Source organism: Mixophyes fleayi, chromosome 6 (genome assembly GCF_038048845.1).
Source record: "Mixophyes fleayi isolate aMixFle1 chromosome 6, aMixFle1.hap1, whole genome shotgun sequence".
Taxonomy (NCBI): domain Eukaryota; kingdom Metazoa; phylum Chordata; class Amphibia; order Anura; family Limnodynastidae; genus Mixophyes; species Mixophyes fleayi.
This window is the reverse complement of record NC_134407.1, coordinates 195,851,654-195,873,645: the sequence shown is the minus strand read 5'-3', so window position 1 is coordinate 195,873,645 and position 21,992 is coordinate 195,851,654. Positions and strand designations below refer to the sequence as shown.

General features: G+C 40.7%; 1 protein-coding gene across 1 annotated transcript; it reads right to left on the bottom strand.

Annotated features, from left to right (window-relative positions):
• Window positions 1-5,483: 5,483 nt before the first annotated feature.
• On the bottom strand, window positions 5,484-14,363 carry JPT1 (Jupiter microtubule associated homolog 1). Its single transcript, XM_075177864.1, has 5 exons — window positions 14,250-14,363; window positions 8,449-8,600; window positions 7,486-7,580; window positions 5,874-5,892; window positions 5,484-5,759 (listed from the first exon to the last, which is right to left on the bottom strand). The coding sequence occupies exons 1-5, from the start codon at window positions 14,303-14,305 to the stop codon at window positions 5,650-5,652; spliced, it is 432 nt and encodes a 143-aa protein (XP_075033965.1). The 5' UTR covers window positions 14,306-14,363; the 3' UTR covers window positions 5,484-5,649.
• Window positions 14,364-21,992: the final 7,629 nt, after the last annotated feature.

The window sequence follows — 21,992 nt, the reverse complement described above, 5'->3', positions numbered from 1 at the left end:
GTTGAGTCTCTTTAAGCCTGAACAGTACAAAAGGCCCCTGTTGAGTTTTTGACAAGGAAGTGTCTGGAATAAAACCATGTTTCCTCTTTACTTGCAGGTAGAAGAGAAGTTTGCAGACTATTGTGTAAAGCTTCCAACTCTGCTGGGGTTTATGGAGTCCTGGATTGAACAATGAAGTTCCCTCTGAGATAATTGTATCTTGTATCAATTTCTTACAATGTCCAAAACCCATTGATCTGTGAGAGGGTGCTCCCCGTCTTTGTGCATAGTGTGATTCTTACCACAACTGGTGCTAAGGGGGGATAGTCAATAGTCATTATGGAGCCCTCTGATTTATCCTCCCATCTTTAAGTCTGAATGCTGGAAAGGACTTTTTGGATGCAGTAGGAATATTCTATCTAGTGTACCGCCTTCCTTACCTAGAACTCCTCACATTTTTGAAGTATTGACGAGATGAAGAGGGGAAGAATTTTGAGTTTCGATCCTGTGGCAAGCAGTTAGATTTACCCCCATTTGTCTTCTGTATCACAGTGTCTAATTTGTCTCCAAAGAGCAGGGACCCTTCTCATAGGACTCTCCTACCCACCGCTGCTGATGCCATCAACCTTACTGAAGAAGCAATGATGTCCAAAGTTACCGATTATCAAAATTCTATGCCTCTCTGCTGTGGGGGTGGATCTAGATATTTTTTTACCTGGAGCGATTTTGGAGGGGGGGGGGGTTTAAGTCCCTGCCCCGTTTTTGAAAACTCTTGCTGCCGACGTCTGCACACTATGTGCAGGTCCGTTCGGCAGAGACAGGCAGGAGCAGGGAGAGTGTGCTGCCTGGCTGCTCTGATAGTGCACAATCAGAGCAGCCGGGCAGCACACTCTCCCTGCTGTCTCTGCCGAACGGACCTGCACATAGTGTGCAGACGCCCCCCCTCCTAGATCCGCCACTGCTCTGTTGTAATGATTCCTAGTGAATTCAGGACACGGCAATAGCAGTAGAAAAACAAAGTGTCTTTATTTGGACAAAATATGTGAACACGAATTCAGTTCATGGAATATGCAGAGTTCAGGTAGCAGAATAGACAGGTATACTCCAATACACAATCATGAACAGGTGTGGTGAAGAGCAGGAATAGTCCACAGAAGCAACAGGTTCAAAGCAATGACAAATATAGTTTAAATGCAGGAACAAGTATATTGAGTTACCCAATTGCCAGGAGGCACGAGGTTCCAGACTAAGGAGGCAGGGATCAGGATTACAGATAGCCAGAGGCACATGGCAGTCCAGGGAAGCAGACTAGCTGAGTCCAGTGACCAGGGAGAGGCCAGGCCAACAAGAGTTCAAGCAGAATCCAGTAGCCAGGCAGAGGTCAGGATCACAAGCATAATCCAGTAATCAGGCAGAGGTTAGGGTAACAGGTAAACAAGCAGGGTCCGGTAATCAGGCAGTGGGTCACCCATGGGAGATCAGACAGCAGTAAAGCAAAACTGGAACAGGAATAAACAAGAGACAAGCAGCAGCCAGGTATAAACGATGAACTGCACAGAACACAGATTGAGGCAGGTATATGCAGCTGTGAGACAGGTGCTGGTACTAATCTGGTGAGATTAACTTCTACAGGAGAGGTGCAAAGTTCAGGTGCAGAACAGCAGTACCTCTGGTGGAATTGAGGCGCCGCAACCACATATAAAATACAGACAGAGTCCAAACATCTGCATAACCTATTGAAATTTCAACTTGTATTGCCTGCTCACTTTCTCTTTGACATCATCTTTATTTATGGTGCCACATAATCCACAGCACAAGCAACAAAAAATTAAACTGAAAAAAATAAAGATAAGGGGACAAGAGAAACAATAGAATCAGTGAAAATCAATTCGAGACTATAGAGAAAGAAACATTACAAAGAGGATGAGCAGTTAGGAGGTAGGGAGGGACAAACCTGTGAGAATTAACATTGGACATCTGAATAAAGTATCTGTACTCAGTCTGAGCCCTCTGGGTACTGAGGTATGACTTCAACATGGTTGCAGATGAAATATGAAGCCATCCACAGGATCCCTTAGATGACCACCATCTTCAAGAGGAATAGTAATTCTGGATGACATACACATAGGTGTACTTTAGGAACCAGGCTCCACTTCTGTGCCTCTTCATCACTGGATACATACATTCTAATCTCTTGAGTTACTGGCACTTTTCAAGCGGTGCCCATTCCTTATGGCTAAGTTCTTTAATAACTTGATGTACCAGGAAAACTTTTTACTGCAATCATCAAAAAAGAGATTGTGGCTGGATCACGTAAAATTAACTTTTTGTAGATGGGGCCGGGTCCGTTTTGAAATGTTCTCTGGCACTGGGAGGGTTAATAACCAGCATCAGAGGGATTAAACCCCAGCGCTAAGGGATGTAAAAATGTATTAAAGGGAATGTTTATTCATTTAAATGTATATATGTAATGTATGGCACCGGTTAGTAATCCTTGTGCAGCGCTGTAATGGTTAAATCCTGGGGGTAACTGTATCAAGCTGCAATTTTTTAGCCGAATTAACATCACCACAAACCGCGAGAGAACCAGCAATTTCAATTGCAAAATCACCATATGTATTATTAACCAGCGATTTTGACTTTCCAAAATCCAATCTCTGGCGATTTTAAAACACCTCTTTCCCATGTTATAGTAAAACTCGCTGGAGATTCAACACAAACTCACCCAAGATTGATCAGAAATGAAAGCATGTAATGTAAGCTATCTGGTCAATGTTGATATAACAGAAGTCACAATAGACGTTTAAACGTAGAGGCAAAAATGATTATGCATCTTCTTAATGGGGGACAATTTATTTTAAGAATAAATTAGCAGACCAAATGTATTCTAGATTAAATGTTTTTTTTTATTAGTTGCTTACTATTTCATCACCTGTGGGGCAATATTTCTATTTTTATGTCCATCCTGTCTAGATTCTTGATCTGTTGTGGAATTTGTTTCTTTACTCATCCCTATAGACTTGTTTATGTGCTTGAACAAAATTTCCACATTTAGATTAAACATCCTATGTATTTAATACCTCCAGATTCATTACGAGCAGTCTTCTAAAATTCCCTTAAGAATCCCATTTTGATGCAACGTATCCATACTATGTGCATGCGACCTTGCTTTGCATAGCACACAAATTTTGCATGCAAGTGCTATTGTGTTTGTGTAACCATCACAGCACCCATACATTACATATTTTATTACAACACAAATAATGTTATAACCATCCACTAAATGTTCCCTTAACTGCATTGCAGATATGGGAAAATAATGGTCTTCAAAAGTCAGGAACCAGCAAACTTGCTGTAACGGGTAGAAATAAGCTAGTTTTAGGTCAAGTCTTAGCCCTATGACCTCATGTAGTTGGCAGCAGAGTGGGAGGGATTTTTCTTATGGTATTTAAATTTTGATAAAGAAAAAGGGGGTGTACTTGAGCAAAAGATAACACATCAGCTGTCAAACAGATAACACTGCTATATATTTCAATATAAACTCCAAATAGTGTTGTACCATAACAAATGAGTTGCAAACACTTCAGAACTTAAGGGACTTGGCCAACAGTTTACTTCAATGCAAGCAAATGGAAACAGGTTGTTCTATGAACAGCTCACCTGTGGCTGAATTCAATTTCCTCAACCCCATTTAGAAGTGATAATGAAAAATGCAATCGTTTTACATCTATGGCTGTAGAAGTGTAGCATACCACCATAGACCAGACCAGCATTCTGATAGATGCCAACTATCCCCTAAAGGGATCTTGTGAGCAATATGATTAGTAGATATTATGTGTCCACAGCTGGAATGTATTCTGTTAAATCATTAATAAATGATGCCTCATTGGCAATAGGCATACTAGTGATCAAACTGGACCTCATGCCAATATTGGTATACATGAGGCACACTGCACAGGTGTCCCACAGCTCCATCCAAGTATTATTATTCTCCTTTATTTGTTCGGCCTTTTACCCCTAAAACTAATTCAAAAAGGAGCCAGATCAGTTTATAACCGAGTATGAGGTCTTGGTTATTGATGCTTGTGTCAATAGATCTTATGGCAGTTCGGTGCACAGATTCATTCACAAGTAGAATGATTGTCAGTCCATAGCTGCAGGGTCTGTTTTAAACAGATCTCCAATGCCATAGACCTTTGACTAGTTCGTGAAAGGAAAGTCTTTACCTGTATATAAGTCCAGGGTTCAAGTTACACATGGGTTAGCAGCAAGGTACATTTGAGCCTTGAATGTTCATGCTTATTGAAAAGGAGGAACCAAGACAGTTTTAGGGAAAGGGGCACACACATGACTGGAAACTAGTGTTACCATGCAGGTGGCTCAATCATGGCAGATCATACTTAATCCACTCAAAGTATCCTATAACATCTTACCCACTCCTTTATCCTGCATCTGGACACAAGGGAAGGCAAGATGACCCAACTAGTCTGAGAATTATGGATGAACCAGTCACCCTTGTGAGCATTCCCATCATATAGTAAGATTATAAATTGACCTAAAGTGGTGTTATAAACTTTTAGACTACATCTGCCACTTTTGACTGCTGAAGGCCCCAAGGTTAGCAAATTCTAGCATCACAGTGCATTAATTCACAGGGATGAGATAGCCAGTAGTCCAGGAGGCATGAGCCATTTTAAAACAAAGCATTTCTGCATGTACATATACCAGACTTCATGCCATGCTGTAATCCAAGATAACCAGACTCCAGTGTTTATCATTCTAGTGCAGTCTAACAAGCATGTTGTCTGTACCATTATAAAGACCTAATAAAACTATATTCTTCTGAACACTTGCCATCAAGTCTTATTTGGTTTCACACATGCAACTTTGTGTTCCTTACACATGATCATCATTATCTATTTAATGAGAGCAATTCGGCAGCGCTGTACAGAAAACTCATTCACATCAGTCCCTGCCCCTTTGGAGCTTACAGTCTAAATCCCCCAACTTACACAAACAAGAGAGCCTAAGGGCAATTTAGTAGCAGCCAATTAACCTACCAGTATGTTTTTGGAGTATGGGAGGAAAACAGAGCACCCAGGGGGAACCCACGCAAACACATGTAGACCATACCAAACTCCACACAGATAAGGCCATTGTTGGGAATTGAACTCATGACCCCTGTGCTGTGAGGCAGAAGTGCTAACCACTAACCAGAACCATCTACTGGAGTCCAGCAAGCCCAAAGTTTGCTTTATACTGAATGCTGTCCAGCATGTTGCTGGTTCCATCCTCTAGAGTAGAATCTGTAACATCACTGGGCAAAGGTTTATGATATGGGCCTAGCAAGTCACTAGTTCATAGTAGGTACAGACTGCACTGCAAATATAACCAATATGATAGGGTTTAACATTTTCATGGTGTCAAGACAGATAAAACATGGTAACTTACATTTACATTAGAGTGATCTTAAATGACAGAAAGTCATAAGTGAAATCCAAAAATACACTTAAACATTCTTTATTATGTGAAATAAAAACAAACATTGCTACTAGAAAAAGCTAGTATCTACCAGCTTTACAAAAAAAACCACGAGACAAAGTGCTTTGAAACAAAGAAACATGATGTACAGTCAGATGTAAGAAAGCCAGGAGTAGTGGAGCGATTGGTCTAGCCCAGGATCAGACTGGATTTCCCCCCTGGAGGGTTTCGTCTGCTGGGTACTGGGGGAGCGGGTTCAGGGTCGTCAGTCAGAGAGGCTTTTCCAGACTCCACTGTTTCTATAGAGAGAACAAAACATTAGCATTACATGTAATCTAAAACTAACAATAGCAAGTGTTCATATAGGAACATGGCAGGAATTTGTTCAACAGGGACATTAATGGGACACTCACCAGGTATATCTGCTTCAACCTAAAAAAAAATAAAAAAAAATTTGGGTTTAAAGAGTATTTCAAGAGTGTCATTTTTAGAAAACATTCAGACTAATATAGGTCACATTCACACTTGAAAGTGTTTGCACTGTAGTGGGAGTACTGTTCTGTGTAACTGGTAACTTTCCCACATGTATAATATGTAGGCATGGCACTTCTCTCCTAGTTTTGACTAAGGCAGCAATATAAATAGTATTTTAAACCCACTTACTAGTGTCCCTTAAATGTTACTCTACTTCAAGCACTGCTAATTGTCTTGACAGTCTCCTCTACAGATCCCTCTTCCAGCCTAAAGAGCAGCTGTGTGCCACACCATGTGTGCACAAGTAATGTGCTACTAAGTCAGCCATGCACAGCCCATTCCAACTGTACCCCAACACAGTACCTCCGACCAGGTTATGCTTTGAGGATTTCTATTTGTAGGAATATGCAAGCCAAAGTGACTTGCTGGGGGTTCAATGACTAGTGTTGGGAAGCACCACACTTGTGTATATAGGGGTGGGAAAAACCAATTTAAACTCACTAGCACTACACGGCACAGGTGTAGATTTGTGGAGTACACCCATCAAATTAAGCACATGAGCAGCAGTGGCACAGAATAGAGAGTACCACTTATATGGTCTTGGCATGGAGAGTGGAGTATGACGAGAGGTAAAGCACAAATCCTAGAGAACAGCTGAGGGTAGGTTCCGTCACCAGCACAGACATCTCAAAGCCCAATTGTTCAGGAAGAGTTGGCTTGACTAATACAATACAATAAATACATAGGTGCAAAGTACACCTAGGTTTGTTGCTGCTTTCAGTGTTACTCCCATTTAAAGCCTCCACTCCTAATGCGTAAAAACGTGGCAGCTTAATGAGATTTGCCTTCTGCAATAAAGGTTTAAATGCATTGTCAATAGGTTTATACATTCCAAGAGAAAGGAAGTTATGCAGTTATATCAAGGGCATCGGAAGTGACAAACAGAAGGAATGTGACTTAATCAGGACAATGAAGTCATGAGTCAAATTCAGTGAAGCCTTTCTACTGCCATCAAAGAAAAGGATGTTATGTCAAATTATTGTATAACTTATTAGGATTTTTCCAAGTCATGACATTGCAAGTGCTAATATTGTCTTTACTTGCTAGTAAAGACACATTGCTTATCAGTCTACATGTTGGGCTGTTTGCCATTGAAAGACTGCAGTCAAAGCTACTGCATCATTACTAGAATTGGCCAACTAGCTGCCTTTTAAAGGCACCTTTCATAGTGCATGTAATTCAACACTACCCATTGTTATTAGAGGTAACCATCTGTAGTTTTAATGCTTGTTGCCATTGTACAATGTAGCAGTGGGCCTTCAGTCATGGAGCACTTACAAACCAAGCACAGACAATAAGCAGCACGTGGGGCAATGCAGAGGGAGGATGAGTTAAAATCTGCACTACACCGAAGTTATGCAATGCATTGACTTGAATACCATTAATTTAACCAGAGTGTATGATGTTTATCATAATGGTCCCTTCATAGCAGGATATAGACTAATAGTCTCAGCCACAAAAGTAATTTCTACAGAGTCAACAGATACCAACCATGTGATCTACTGCATCAATGTACTCCCCCTGTGTACACGTTCTGTGTGCCAAAGCATCTTCTGAGTCTCCACAAGCTGCACTTTCTGGAATGCCTGGAACACAGAAGACACTATTCATATCTTACAGAATGTCATACAGCCATCACAGTTACAATTCTGGTTGGGGGGCTTCCTACCTACTAGAGGAGGTAACCATTCCTGGAAGTCAGAAAAGCTTTGAATGTACTACTCATCCCAAGTTATGCAAGTAAGGGATGGACAGTTTAGCATTCAGTAGCCAGTGGGAACTTTTAAGGAGCCAGGAATTTGTGTACGAAAATAGAAGACAAATAAGTCAGTGTTTGGGGCAAGCAGTAATGTACTTGCTTTAGGCAACTGTCTCCTGTTTGTTCAGTACTGGTGTAAGCATTATGCAAGTTTGTAGCACAGGCCATAAATATTTTCAGCCTCTCCAGCTGCAAGATAGTATTGTAGCATTATATATTATATGGCAGTAAGGCAGTGTTGGCTAACCTGTGACACTCCAGGTGTTGTGAAACTACAAGTCCCAGCATGCTTTGCCAATATATAGCAGCTTATTGCTGGAAGGGTATGCTGGGACTTGTAGTTTCACAACACCTGGAGTGTCACAGGTTAGCCAACACTGCACTAAGACTGACATGGCTTCTTCTGAAAGGGAAGTGGTTTGCCTATTTACAAATACAATATAATGTATAGCCTTTATCTGAAAGCAACCATTTGCACAGCAAGTCAGAACAGCCTGTCACTACATTTTACACTGCCATAAACTTTAGCTTGAGTCCTGACAGTTTGGATTGGACAATACATTTGGTTTCTAGGACAACCTAGAACATAGCAGGTTAATATTCAGGCGACAGGTTCTTCAACATATATGCTAGTATTTTTGGAAAGTGTACAGATATTAGTAATTGAATGTTTACAGAGAAATAGACAGCTTTACCTGTTTCAACAACACAAGGTGCAGGCACTGGTTCTTTGTCTGGTATGCCAAATATGTTGGAAGCCATTTTGTGTCGTCTCGCAGGTTGTTGAGGTTGCTGATCACCAACTCCGAAAGAGAAGCTGGAGCCTCCGCCTGGTGGTCTCAGAATTCTAGAGAAAGAAATACTTAGTAAGGTTGGCTAGTGTAGAGTGATGTGTGGCCCCTTTCCCAATCAGGTGACTGAACTCTATTAGTTGGTTCCTTGCCATTCTAGAATAAACTAGAAAAAAATTAACACAAAATCCCAGATGCTAAGGGTATACAAGGCTGCATTCCCCAACGACACTTCAGTGGCTGAAGTGAAGATTCTTATATGCTCATAGATAGTTTTATTCAATAGGAATATGTTATTTACATCACAATGTTTGTCAGGGAAGGTGGTGCCTTCAAGTGCAGAAACATCACTTACTCTATTCTGCATGAGATGTGACCCTGATACAATCACATTTTTCCCCTGACATCATAAATGATAGCTTTTATGAGCACAAGAGTTTTCACTTTCGCTACTGGAATATTGATATGTTAGTGTACATCATGACAAGAGCACCACTGCCTGTAAAACCAGGCTGGAAACTGGGGCTATAAACCTCTTATCTGTTGGACTGTGCTCCCAAGCATACAAACAGTCAGTTTTAAGTTATGCTCTATGGACCCAGAGCACACAAGACATATGCTTCATGCTGGCAGTCAACACAATATACTACAACACTGCAGCCTCAGGAAGGGGTTGGAAACATACATCCTACATGCTGTTACCCAACACCTTACTGAAGAGATTTGGTACTAGTGGCAAATCTCATTCTCTGTCAGATGTCACATGTGGAAGCTCCTGTTTAGGTCCTTCCTGGTTCTCTTTCTAAATCACACTTCAAGGCTCTTATCCACTACATGTCCAGTCATTGACCAAGTGGCTTCTTAATGTAAGTATAAAGAGTAGAGAAGCATCCACTGAGTCATGAGAACTAGATTATGCCCTGATCTAAACAGATTTCAAAGGCTGTAATTTCACAAGAACAGAAATTACTCATTTCTTCAAATAGGCCAACACCACACCATGTTTAGATACATTAACTAATAGTTTCTTGCATGAGTAACAGACTTGTTTTATTTGAGAAATGTTGGCCTGTTTCATCTTACAACAGCTTGGTTCATTAATGTTTGAAGGCATTTGTTTATACACAGCTTAAGGTTCCACCACTATCTAATGAGTGGATGACTGACTTGAAAGAAAAACAGACTTTATAATGACCATTTAGGTGAACATTTGGTGGTGTTTAGGATCATTGTCATGTTGCAGGATTTAGGTTTCAGACAGGCCTTTGTTCAGGTGCACACATTGTTTCTTAATTAGTAGAGACGACAATGAGCTCCGATTGCAAAACTCTCAGGTCCTGTGGTTGGAAAACATCTCCAAGTCACCCATCCACTGAAGTGCTTTACAGACAAGGTTTTAGCCTAAACACATTGTCCATTATGACCAAAAAAATTGCACTGTCTCCTATGTCCAGAATATTGTTGCAGAAGTCTTTTATTCAGATGCAAACCCAAGCTGTCCAGTGACTTCTCCTGGTCACCCTTCCATGAACTCTGTACTTTATTATTAATGTTAGTCAGGAACTTTAAGTTTGCCATGTTGACAAGTGTCCATAGATTTTGGCTTCTTTGCATTTTCTTGGGAGTATCATACAGTCATCTCTTGGTCAGTCTTAGGAATGGTCTTAGAATGTCTCATATGGAGGACATTTTTGAGAAATATTCCCTTCAGATTGTTTGGCAATCTAGACTAAGAATCAATTAGATTTCTTAGTATATTGTGAACACAAACCTTAATGCTCCAAACAGAACCAAAGATTCTGCTCTTTTATAGATGAGCAATTTTTGATCAATTAATGAAATGCATTTGATTAGCAGCACCAGGATTGTGACCTTTATATAGAGAAGCAGTAAGGCCTCACAGTAGCATTAATTACATTCCTTTTATTAGAGTTCAATGCATGTAAGCTAGTTCATTGTTTAATGACACCAAGCCACTTGCATTACTAGTGTTAATATCCCCCCCCCCCCCCCCCCCCCCCCCCCCCCATGAATGGGTCTCTCCATTCACTCAGGCTCACAGCACACTGGAGAAGCCTACCTGGTCCTCATTAGTAATGCATGTCCAATGTGTTCACATTTGTTATTGTAGAAGTGTTGGAATAAAACCCAAGCCTACTTTTCACATTGCTTCATGTTGGTTTATTTTGTTAAACAACCTTAAATTAAAGTCTGTAATGGCTTGTCACATGATTGACTCCATCAAGTTTTAGGCCTGAGGAAGATATATGATGACAAAGACTTTAGTACTTTTCACATAGCAGCACTGCACACCTTAATCAAGGATAAGGTCCAACTGTATTTTGCTTTGCAGCTGCTACTCAGCTTTTTCATTAACTAGTCACAAATCCTTCAGTCCCTACATCTACATAGTGTCCAGGCCAAACTAGCATTTTTTTTTTTTTAAATTGCTTTGCATCAAGTTGTGCTGCTCAGTGTTCATCCTCAGCTTTGTTTCATCAGCAGATACACAGCTTACTTACTAAGGCTAAGTACACAGTGGCCCGGTGGTGGATTTTCATGCAATCGTTTGGTCAGATATTGTGCGAGTATATACTGACATGATTATCTAAAGTCGTCCCAAAATGCCGATCACTGTTTTGTTGGTCGTACCGTTTAATATTTTCTGACCAATCATGTAGTGTACGCACTCATGCTCATGATCTCCATAGTCACAGACACGAACGAAATTTGTTAGGACATGTGGATAGCTATAACAAGGCAGTTTTAATCAGTGTGACAGTAGTGAATGAATACTGTGCTGTCATTCTCTGAAGACTAGATGAAGAGTACAGATCTGAAGGTAAATTGTGACTGTACACATGAATCAGACTTTGTCAGTTACAATCGTTTAAGATAACGTGTCTGTCAGAAAATTCTTCAGTGTACCTAGCCTATGCCATCTACAAGGACATGAAGATTGAAATGCAAATCAGCCTTCATTTCCATATTAGTGAATGCAAATAGCTTATCAAGCAGCCCACAAGTCAAAACACAATTCCATTCATATTTACTGAACAGTAATCAGGACAGTACCACCCCACTTACAAGTTAATGCCCTTATCTGAACCAGAATTATCCTAATATTTTCAGTCACACCTATAAAATGCCAGCCAACTGTCAGTTTATTTTAACAAGGGAAGTGCTGCACAGCAGTACTTAAGTATCTTACAAATCCAAGCACTTTATATATTCAGACTATTGGCAAACACTAATTCCTCCATTAACCTCATCTTACTGGTTGAGAGACTCAACAGTAAGGTGTTATGCCAGTGTCCCAGCTTATTACACTTAAAAATAAAATGATGTCACCACCTTCAGTGCTAAGTCAGATAACTACTTATTGCCATTATCAAACCCTGTCCATACAGAATTCTACAGTATGTGTGGCCTGCATTTAGCAGGGAAGGCCCTGTAGTAAAGTCTAGCCATGCTTGTATGATGCACACATTCTACTGACTAGCACATTTCCTTTGTTAAATCTGCCTTGGTACGCTCTGGGAATACAACAGCTGATGTGCCTCACCCAACATAAGGGAGACTAATATGGACTGCTCACTACCTAGTAATTCAACATGGGAGGAGGAATGAAGACCCCATCTCATACCAGAAGAAAATTCCTAGAGACAACCCCACCCAAACAGGAAAATGCAAGCAGACTAAAACAGAACTAGGAAAAGGCTAGTGACAATAGCACAGCAACACATTTAAAGCAAACCTAGCATAGAAGTCAATGCATTTTTTGTAAAGCTGCACTCACTTAATGTTAGCCTTTACCAATCTCCTCCCTAGCCTATCCAGAACCCCACCCACCTCCCCCAATTCCTACCCCAGTCAAAAGCTAGGCAGGGTGATTGTGGCTTGTGATTGGTACGCACAAGGAATAGATTGCACCTGACATGACTTAAGAGGTGGATGGGCAAGAGGACCAAAGAATGATTTGGTTAGGAAAATGTTACATTGCATAATTTTTTAGTTTTGCTTTCCTTAAATCAGATGATCAGTGATTTAAAGAGTCGGTATGGCTTAAACAGAATTAAGGATTTTGCCAATAGTGTAGCATGGTTTCTATAGCATAAGGTTTTAAAAACTGTTACACTAGTCACCAGTTACTCATGAGCCCTACACAACCATATATTCTGAAACTAACTTACAGACAGAATTGTAATTTAAAGGTTGTTATCTATAAAAGTGAAGAAATTTGTCCTGTACCCACAAATTGCAGGGTGGTGGAACTTCCAGAGAGGGAGCAGTGCTAATAAGCAGGAGTGTGGCATGATAATTTATCAATTGCTAGAGAGCTGCCACTTGCCCTGTGCCAGAACAAACATGGTGATGAAGGGCAAGGAACTATATGTAAAAAAATTAATGCTGCAGTTAAAAGTTGAATGGCACATTGACATGATGCTGCCATATTCTTGCACTGTTTTCTGCACAACAGTTTGACAGTGTAAAGTTGCAAATTCATTACAGCGCATTATGGCATTTGGGACATTCTGTTCAAATTGTTTGCTTCACACAAGTCAAATACTACATTGATGTTAATGTATCACCCACTGACTTAAACCACAAATGCAAGTGCTTGCTGATCACATACATTCCCATTAGACAGCGTCACTGGCATATGAATTGGTCAAGTGCCATTGGGTACCCACCCCAAGTTCTGGAACAAGAGCAGTAATTATACAAGAGGCGATGATCAGGAGATCCTGAGAGGCAACAGCTGAAACTATTTGGGCTATTAACTCAGATGAGTCTGGCTAGTGGAGTGGATAGTTATTTTGTCAAGAGCAGACCACCACAAATTAAGCTTAGCACTTTAAATGTGCACAATAGCACTGAACCAGTTAACTTCACTGCTGCCTTTATATAGCCCATAGAAGAGATTGTTACAAGAATATTCCTACTTAAACCGTGCAGTGTTCCCAAAACCAAACGTCATGGTTAACACCCATCTACACATTTCCTGGCCACACAAAGGAAAAGGGGAATATCAGTCTGTCACCCTAGCTCTACTTTAGCACATACAATATGTACCACACGTTATGTTTGGTCCCAATAATAAGGGTATTTCACTCATTTTTCCAATGCATCAGTCCCCCTGCTCATCAAGATTACTCCAAAGCAACACGGTCAAAGTTGCCAAATCATCGCAATATTTGCAGAGCCAACACTAGCTCCCAAATTTGCAAACAGTTAAATAAAACAAAAAGACAAAAATACTTGGCTTGTAACCTGTCAGCGTGGATAGAACAGCTGATGGAGCAGCTCATGCGCAACATCTAACAGATAATAAAGCAGCCAGTCACTGGCAGTGCGCAGCCAGGGTGTGTTATCCCTGCTCCCATTAACCACGATGCATCCAACTCAGGAGACAGCCCAAATAAACCAGATGCTACAGCTCAGCATAGGGAGACTGCTGCTCCCAGGCCATTGGAATACAGACAGCCGCATGCTGGAACTAGTAGTGCCACAACTGATGAATACATATATATATATATATATATATATATATATATATATATATATATATACTATGAGCGCTGATTCCATAGGAGCCTCCATAGGCTGACATCACACAGCAGGATGGAAGGACACTAGACAGAATAGAGAATCATTGTACAACCATATAAAGCGGTCACTAGGGAAACTAGTGTGAGCATTACCTGGAGCTACTACGGCCCTCGGGATCTAGGCCGGAAAACATGGATGTCGTTGTCATACCGCTCCCTACGCAGCAAGTATCCACCGGGGCTCAACGTTGCGGCTTATATACCACGGGCCACGCCCCTGTCGCTCGCCGATAGGCCGCTTCGAACCGTTAGGCACTATTCCATTGGAGGCTGGCCGCAGCGATTGGCAGAGAACGATGTCAGTCTGGAAAACAGCACCTGATGCCCGCGCCGCTGACGATGGAGAATGTCCCGCCCGCTGACAGTAAGCGGCCAATCAGAAGGGGGGAGACTTGGATACTGAGATTTTTTTCATAATTTTTTTTTTCACTCATTTTTTTTTTCTTCAGTTTCTCTTTGTGACTGAATGCAGCGTGCAGTGTGCAGTATGAGTGCATGGGGAGGGAGGATGAGCCTGCAGGAAGGATGAGGAGAGAAAATTAGGCAGCTTGGGTGGGGTGTGTGTCTGAGAATTTATGTGATGACAATGGTCATTCATGTCACTGTGTGTGTTTATATATATATATATATATATATATATATATATATATATATATATATATATACATACATACACATGCACACATAACATAATGGTTACATGGATAGATAAACACATCTATAATAGTGTTAAATGTATATATATATATATATACACGCAATCACACATATATAATGTTATATATCTATATATATATACGCATATATATGTATACATAAATAATATATGTGTGTATAACCATTGTGTATGGTAATGAATCCTATGTTGACCTCACACTTACAAATTAGGAGACATTTATGAAAACTGGTACTTCGGTAACTGAAAAATGTTTTTTTTATGCTAGAAAAAAATGTGTTGTAATTGGTATGGATTAAAGCACTTTAAAATTCCAAGTGTTTTAATCCGAATGCAATTGTGTGAGGAGCAGTATCAGTGACATCTGAACTATTTAGTGGCTTTAAAAAAGGGTGCTCTTTGACTCTGAGCAGCAACCCCCCCCAAAAAATAATAGATTTCTTGCATTTAAAATCCCAAGTGTTTCAATCTGAATGCAAATGTGTAAGGGACAGTATCAGTGATATCTTTACTACTAAGCGGCCATAAAACAGGGTGATCTTTGACAGCAGCGCCAATAGACATTTTAGACAAGTAGACGAAGGTGGGCTGCACCCAGAAGAAAAATATTGAGTCTTTATTACAACCTTGATAAAGACTCACTACAGGAGTTGAAACACGTTGGTTTTAAGGGTACAGGTAGACCGTGGAGAGCGCGAGTGTGACGGAGCAGGAAAGTGGACTTTCAGCTAAAAGAAACTTAACTGCATCACTAAAGTCGTTTCCCGGTACGAGTGCAATTTTATATGTTTTAATGTATTAATTAAAAGGTAATGCGCAAGATCGCTTCTTTCTCTTCTTTTGAGTGTGGAGGAAATAACATAGGAGGCAGGCGCAGAGTCTGGATAAGCATCTTTATGATCGCTACGGGCATGATATCAATTGGAATCTAGTAAGCATACATCCAAACGGGTGCTGAATATATATGAAGACACGGGTGTTGTACATCTCTACGTTAGACCTGAGCACGGGAATATTTAGAGACTTATAAATGTTTTTGGTGAAATGAATACTGTATAGATATACTACACTATGCTAAGTCTTATATTGTAGAAATTTCCCAGGATCATTGATATGGTCGTTTGAAAGAACGTTCTAAGTGCGGGAAGAAAGCGCCATATGTATGTAATATTTTTAGGTATACACGTTTTAACAAGTGGTGGTGGAACTTGATGTTATATGCAAGGCTGCATACCTAGTGGAGCGCTTATAAGACGATTGATTGTTATATATCTGGTCTTTCTCCCACCATTTTTCTTCTGGGTGCAGCCCGCCTTCATCTATCTACTTGTCTATATTGTCTGTTGCTACTGCTGTCCTTCTAAAGAGCTTTGATTACTGTCTCTTTACTTTCCATGACACATGCTGTCTGACTTTAAGGATATTGTGTTGGTGGTTTTTCTTCCCTCATTTCACTTCTGGGTCGGGCCCACCTTCGTCTATTTTCTTTTCTAAAATGACCATCCTTTCAACCAGTGCCCTTCCACTATGTTTCATAGGGATTGTACCATGCTTTACACACAAAACTTGATTGTTCAGGAGATGCTGTCCGTGGCCCGTAAAGTTTCTGAGCTCTTCGGCATTCAGCGACCGCACGTAGATCAAAACAAATAACCTGCCATGCCACCAACTGAAGCAAGAGGTAGTAACCGGGTGCTTCAGCAAATTTCTCAAGCCATTTCAGTTGTGGGGTGGGCCAACCATGGAATATTTTCTTTTCTATAATTACCATCCTAGTAGCCAGTTGTCACGGACTTACCTGATCCCCGCCGCTCCGTCCAGCCGCACTTCCGCATTCAGGACCATGTGACCGCACCCGGAGGCGGTCACATGACCACAACCCTAGAGGCGGGGATTTTGAATCCCCTTCAGTATAAAAACCTCACTCTGACACTCGCTGAGTGTCAGAGCAACACTTACCTGTTCCTGGCTCCTGCTCTTCGTGGATTGCAGTGTCTTCCAGTTTCCAGTGTCTTCCTGTGTGCTGATCTCTGCCTGTTTGACTTCCCTGGCTCTCCTATCCCTGTGTACCAACCCGGCTTGCTGACCATTCTCCTATTCTTGTGACCCGTGTACCGAACCTGGCTTGTTGACTCCGAGTTGCCTTCTGATTCTGCCTGACTCCGTTCCTGTGTACCGAACCGGCTTGTTGACTCCGCTACCACCGCTTCACTCCGCTGTACTACATCTTGAGGCGAACCTGGGGACCGCGACCTGCGACTCCTGGCAGCGAAGCCCGCTCCGCCTTGCGGCGGTTCTTGGTGAACACCGGGGAGATCGTTAGACTCCGCACCTCAGGTAAGCCAGTGCTAATCAAGATTAGTAATATAGTATCCAGAATCTGTTACACCAGTGCTCTACCTTTGTGTTTTAAAGGTGTCCCTTATTAAAATGCCGTCCTGTCTGCCACTACTCTAGTTCCAATCTGACTTTAGCAAGTCCACACAAAGAACTGCTTGTGTTGCTGAGCAATGAATGCTGCTAGTAAGGGAAGTGTTCTGCTCAAGGCAGCTGAGAGTTAAGTAGGATGATCAGTTAGACCCCGCTTCTCCCACGAGGATGGGTGCCTAGGTAATGAAAACAGAGCTGTGCTCCTCCCAAGCTGATATTGTGAGGTATACTGCCTTAGTTTAAACAGATGGTTGTAAGCCCATTGATAATTAAAGCTAGAATCCACAGTTTACTGAAGGGTTATGTTGTCCGTAGTACTGTTGTTTAGTCTCCCAAATTTTTGGAAGAGTCTCCCAGATGTGATCCCTTACCTCAGGATTTTGTAGCTCATGAGATGAGGAGATGAGTTGAATTCCACCCACTCACCTCTTCTTTGGTTATGCATAATAGCGGTAATACTCAGAGGACAGTTGTATGCAATCTAATTTGTGGAAAGAGACAGCTTTTTACCAGATTGTTGGGAGCAATATGATTGGTGATTGGCCAACACTATTCACTGATTAGAGCCTGGAGTGGTCTAGAAAGTATGACAACAATCGTGTTCCCACCAGCAATCTGGTCTCTGCCGTATGACAGTCACAACCAGAGATCTGGGGTCTGTATTGTAGACTCCTGGTTTGCATTGTAATGACACCATACATTTGGTGGTATACATTGTGTAGCCTAAAGTATGTATTGTAATGCCAGAAGATATTTTGAGGTCTGTATTGTATAGTGGACTGTGTCTTGTATAGTGGTCTCAAGAATACGCTGCACTGTATATCAGTAACTAGAATTATCTCCGTATTGTATAGTGGTCACTAGAATTTTCTGTTTTGTAAATGTTTATTAAAATATGCTTTGTATTAAATAAAGGCCAGAAGAGGCTATGTTATAGTTCATTATAATTCTTAAATACATTTTTTTGATATATTTCACTGGCTGTGTAAATTTACAATCACATTAAATAAACCACACCCATGCTTTCTAGCGTACACCAATGTTTTGTTGCTGCACAAGTCTCCTTTATTTTCATTGCCTCAGGTTGACGTTTCTGTTATTGAGTCAAGTTAGTTATTGTCACTAGCAACACTAAATTTTAAGTCCCCAGACACTCACAAACAATTGTTCTGTCCAATGAAATCTGAATGGCATCAGTTTGTGAATGGTGTCATTGGCCAGCAAGATTGCATGGATGGAGTCAATCAGATCTGATAACTGTATCTATCAAATCTAGTTTTTCAGTGACCAGGCTGATTTACAAGCCTGTACCATGTGTTGCTAGATTTGGCATTACTGTGCCATGGTTAGTATAGTTTAAAGACTATTAAAATACCCGTGTGTCTAGCAGGAAATTATCTTTAAGATATTATTTTCAAAACCCTGGACCGGTGCTGTAAGAGTGACTTAATGAGTACTTGTAGCTAGGATCCCATGTAAGCCTAACGCGACTAGTATATAATTATTTATTCATTTTTTAATGTACACATAGGGGGGAATTCAATTGGCAGCGGGGGCGATGTGATGTGAGATGTCACCAGAACATCCATGAAGACACCTCTCGTCAGAGATTTTACAGGAATCTCTGCTCTTTTTTTTCATGCACCCTATGGAGGTGTGCAGGAATATTGAGCGGAGATTCCTATCTTAATGGCCTGCAACGTGCGCAGCTGACACCGTGGCGGTGTCCGGGCGCCTCATCGCCGGCACTCAAATCTCCCCCATAGTGTTCTTGAAAGATGCATGTTAGCGCTCATTCCTAGGGGAGTCCACTGGTTTGAGCATGTGTTTCATGTATTTATGGGTGCATTAGGATGTGTGCTTTCTTTTTTTTAGCATAAAACATCATCATCATCATCACCATTTATTTATATAGCGCCACTAATTCCGCAGCGCTGTACAGAGAACTCACTCACATCAGTCCCTGCTCCATTGGGGCTTACAGTCTAAATTCCCTAACATACAGACACGGATAGACAAACACACACACAGACAGAGACAGATACACAGACAAGGGTCAATTTGTTAGCAGCCAATTAACCTACCAGTATGTTTTTGGAGTGTGGGAGGAAACCGGAGCACCCGGAAGAAACCCACGCAAACACGGGGAGAACATACAAACTCCTCACAGATGGTCAGGCCATGGTCAGGAATTTAACTCATGACCCCAGTGCTGTGAGGCAGAAGTGCTAACCACTACGCCACCGTGCTGCCCCATATACTGAAACACTTTTCAGTATATAAATACGTAACCAATTCCACATACTATTGTGAAACAACTTGGGTGGAGGCATTGTGTCAAGAGTCATTAAAATGACATCACATCTTCCCCCCCCCCACACGCTATGTAAGACTCTATTCAGAATGAGACAGGTGTAACATTTACATATTAAAATTTTGCAGTAGACCTGAGTGCATTTGTGGTTAGCTGGCGATCATATAAACAAATAATGTAGCTGCCACATTATATAACAACGGTGTTTGTTTGCATTAGAACCCCTGACAATGAAGGAATCATGCAGTATACTTAGGAGAAATATGTCTGCAGTGTTGAGATCGTGCAGTGGAAATCCTGAATCTGAAGAGGCACTACAGCAGATCTTTCCTGCAGTATGGGTTTCACCCATTTGGTTTAGTTCATAGAATGTGCATTCTTTAAATAAATATGCTTTATTTAGTGTAAGGGTTGTTTTCTCCCTAAGATGAGCAAGCAGCATAATTTCATAGTTTATTGTATTAGCTGAATTTCCAGAGCTTGCAAGGCCTCCGCTAGTATTGTCTTGATGGCAAGTGACTCCCATAATGCAAAATAAGTAAAGAACATGTTTCTATCTTTAAAGCCTTATATTACACCTGTCAGTGTGGCTATGTACATATATTAGGACCGGTTCTATTTCTGCATTTTGCATATTGCATAGCTGTTTCTGTGGCTAGCACATGTTGTATGACAACTGGCCCACCTGCCGTAAAGTAAACAAACCCCCCCAAAAAAAACAGGTCAACACAATCAATCATGAACGAGAACTGAGATGTTACTGAGTCACTGACAGAACATTCTGAATTCACTTCTATAAATACAGTATATTTTCAATTCACTATCCCGAATTTTACTCATTTTCAGAACCATAGGGGTTGAAACAAAGCGGTGAGGCGATGGGTAACAAGGGAGGGTTGGGGGAGGCGAGGAAAATGAGGATGTATATTTTGAGCTTCTTAGAAGAAAGTGCTAATTTTTAATTTAAGTGTGTATACAGGAGAGTGACAGGTTGTCAGATGGAATGATAATTGAGAAAAAACATAACAGGCCTGATTCCTCAAGTAACGTATCTGCTGATTTTGAACGTAAAATCACTCTGCGCATTCTCAGAACTGAGACATATACCAGTGAATGCAGCCCTGTCCATTCCGTCTTAGAACACAAAGGACACTTACTGCGGCCTACGATTTCAGGGAGTGAATGGGGTGGGGATGGGCTTTTTGCCATTGTCATTATACAGTAGGGTTGTGCCACACTCAAGCGCACACAGCAATGTCCAAATCCAGCTCTGGGCTTCTCGAAGTTACTTGTTTTTCTGCCGTATCTCTTGCTCCAGCTACAAGGCTAGTCTAAGTCCTGAGTACTAGTGATGACAGTCTTGTATACATGCTATAACATGTGTTTGCAGTCAGGAGCAAGTGTAAAAATGTATTTTGTGTTGAGTATACATGGGGAAAATAAATATTAAAGTAACTTTTTTTTTTACTGTTTCAGCAGTAATGCCTATGGGCCTGATTCATTAAGGAACATAGGCAAGAAATTGAGTAGGTTTTCTTACTTAAAATTTCTGGATAACACCATGTTACAATGCAAGGGATGCAAATTAGTTTTCTATTCTGCACATATGTTAAATACTGTGCTTTTTTAATGTAGCATACAAATACTTGGTAGCTTATTTGTACACTGAAATTTAAAGTTGATATTTGTGTGCTACATGAAAAAATAGACAGTATTTAACTTATGTGCAAAATAGAATACTAATTTGCACCCCTTGCATTGTAACATGATTTTGTCCAGAAAACGTAAGTAAGAAAACTTACTCAATTTCTTACTTAAGTTCCTTAATGAATCAGGCCCTATGTTATTAACAGGTGACATTAATACAATACTTTTTTTCTGTGCATTCTTCTGAGAATTTACAATCCACATAGATATTGGACGTATCCTACAGTGTCTTGTGTAGTAGAACAGTATCTGCAGATGTTCTTTTTTTTTTACATTTATTTATTATTATTTATTATTATTTATTTATTTTTTTACACATTGGGTGGAATCGCTGGAAAGATACACATTGAAGAACTTCATACAATAAATATTGGCAGTGTATGAAGCATCATGCTTTCATGTAAGGAATGTGAAGACTTATGAAAAGGCGTTTTAAATATTGCGTTTGCGCCATCGCATATATTTTTTTATTTGTAGAATATTATCAGTCATTGTACACATCTGACCAGGACAACAAGGAGGAAGGCTTCAGATCCTACAGGAAGCAGGACTCCATAAACTCCAGCCAGAGGAAAGATAGATAGTAGTCTTACACATATGTTTCAGAATGGTATAATCTGAGTACATATAAAATTGTATTTCAGACTGAACAAATTCTCAATCTTTGGAAGGCCTGGCAAATGCAGTCTACACCTGGCCCCCACAGTGA

Excerpts from the sequence above, each read along its gene's own strand:
- JPT1 (XM_075177864.1), bottom strand. The coding sequence starts at position 14,305 with ATGACAACGACATCCATGTTTTCCGGCCTAGATCCCGAGGGCCGTAGT. Across the intron at positions 8,601-14,249 it reads GAGGGCCGTAGTAGCTCCAG|AATTCTGAGACCACCAGGCG; the intron begins GTAATGCTCACA and ends TTCTTTCTCTAG. Across the intron at positions 7,581-8,448 it reads ACCTTGTGTTGTTGAAACAG|GCATTCCAGAAAGTGCAGCT; the intron begins GTAAAGCTGTCT and ends TCTGTGTTCCAG.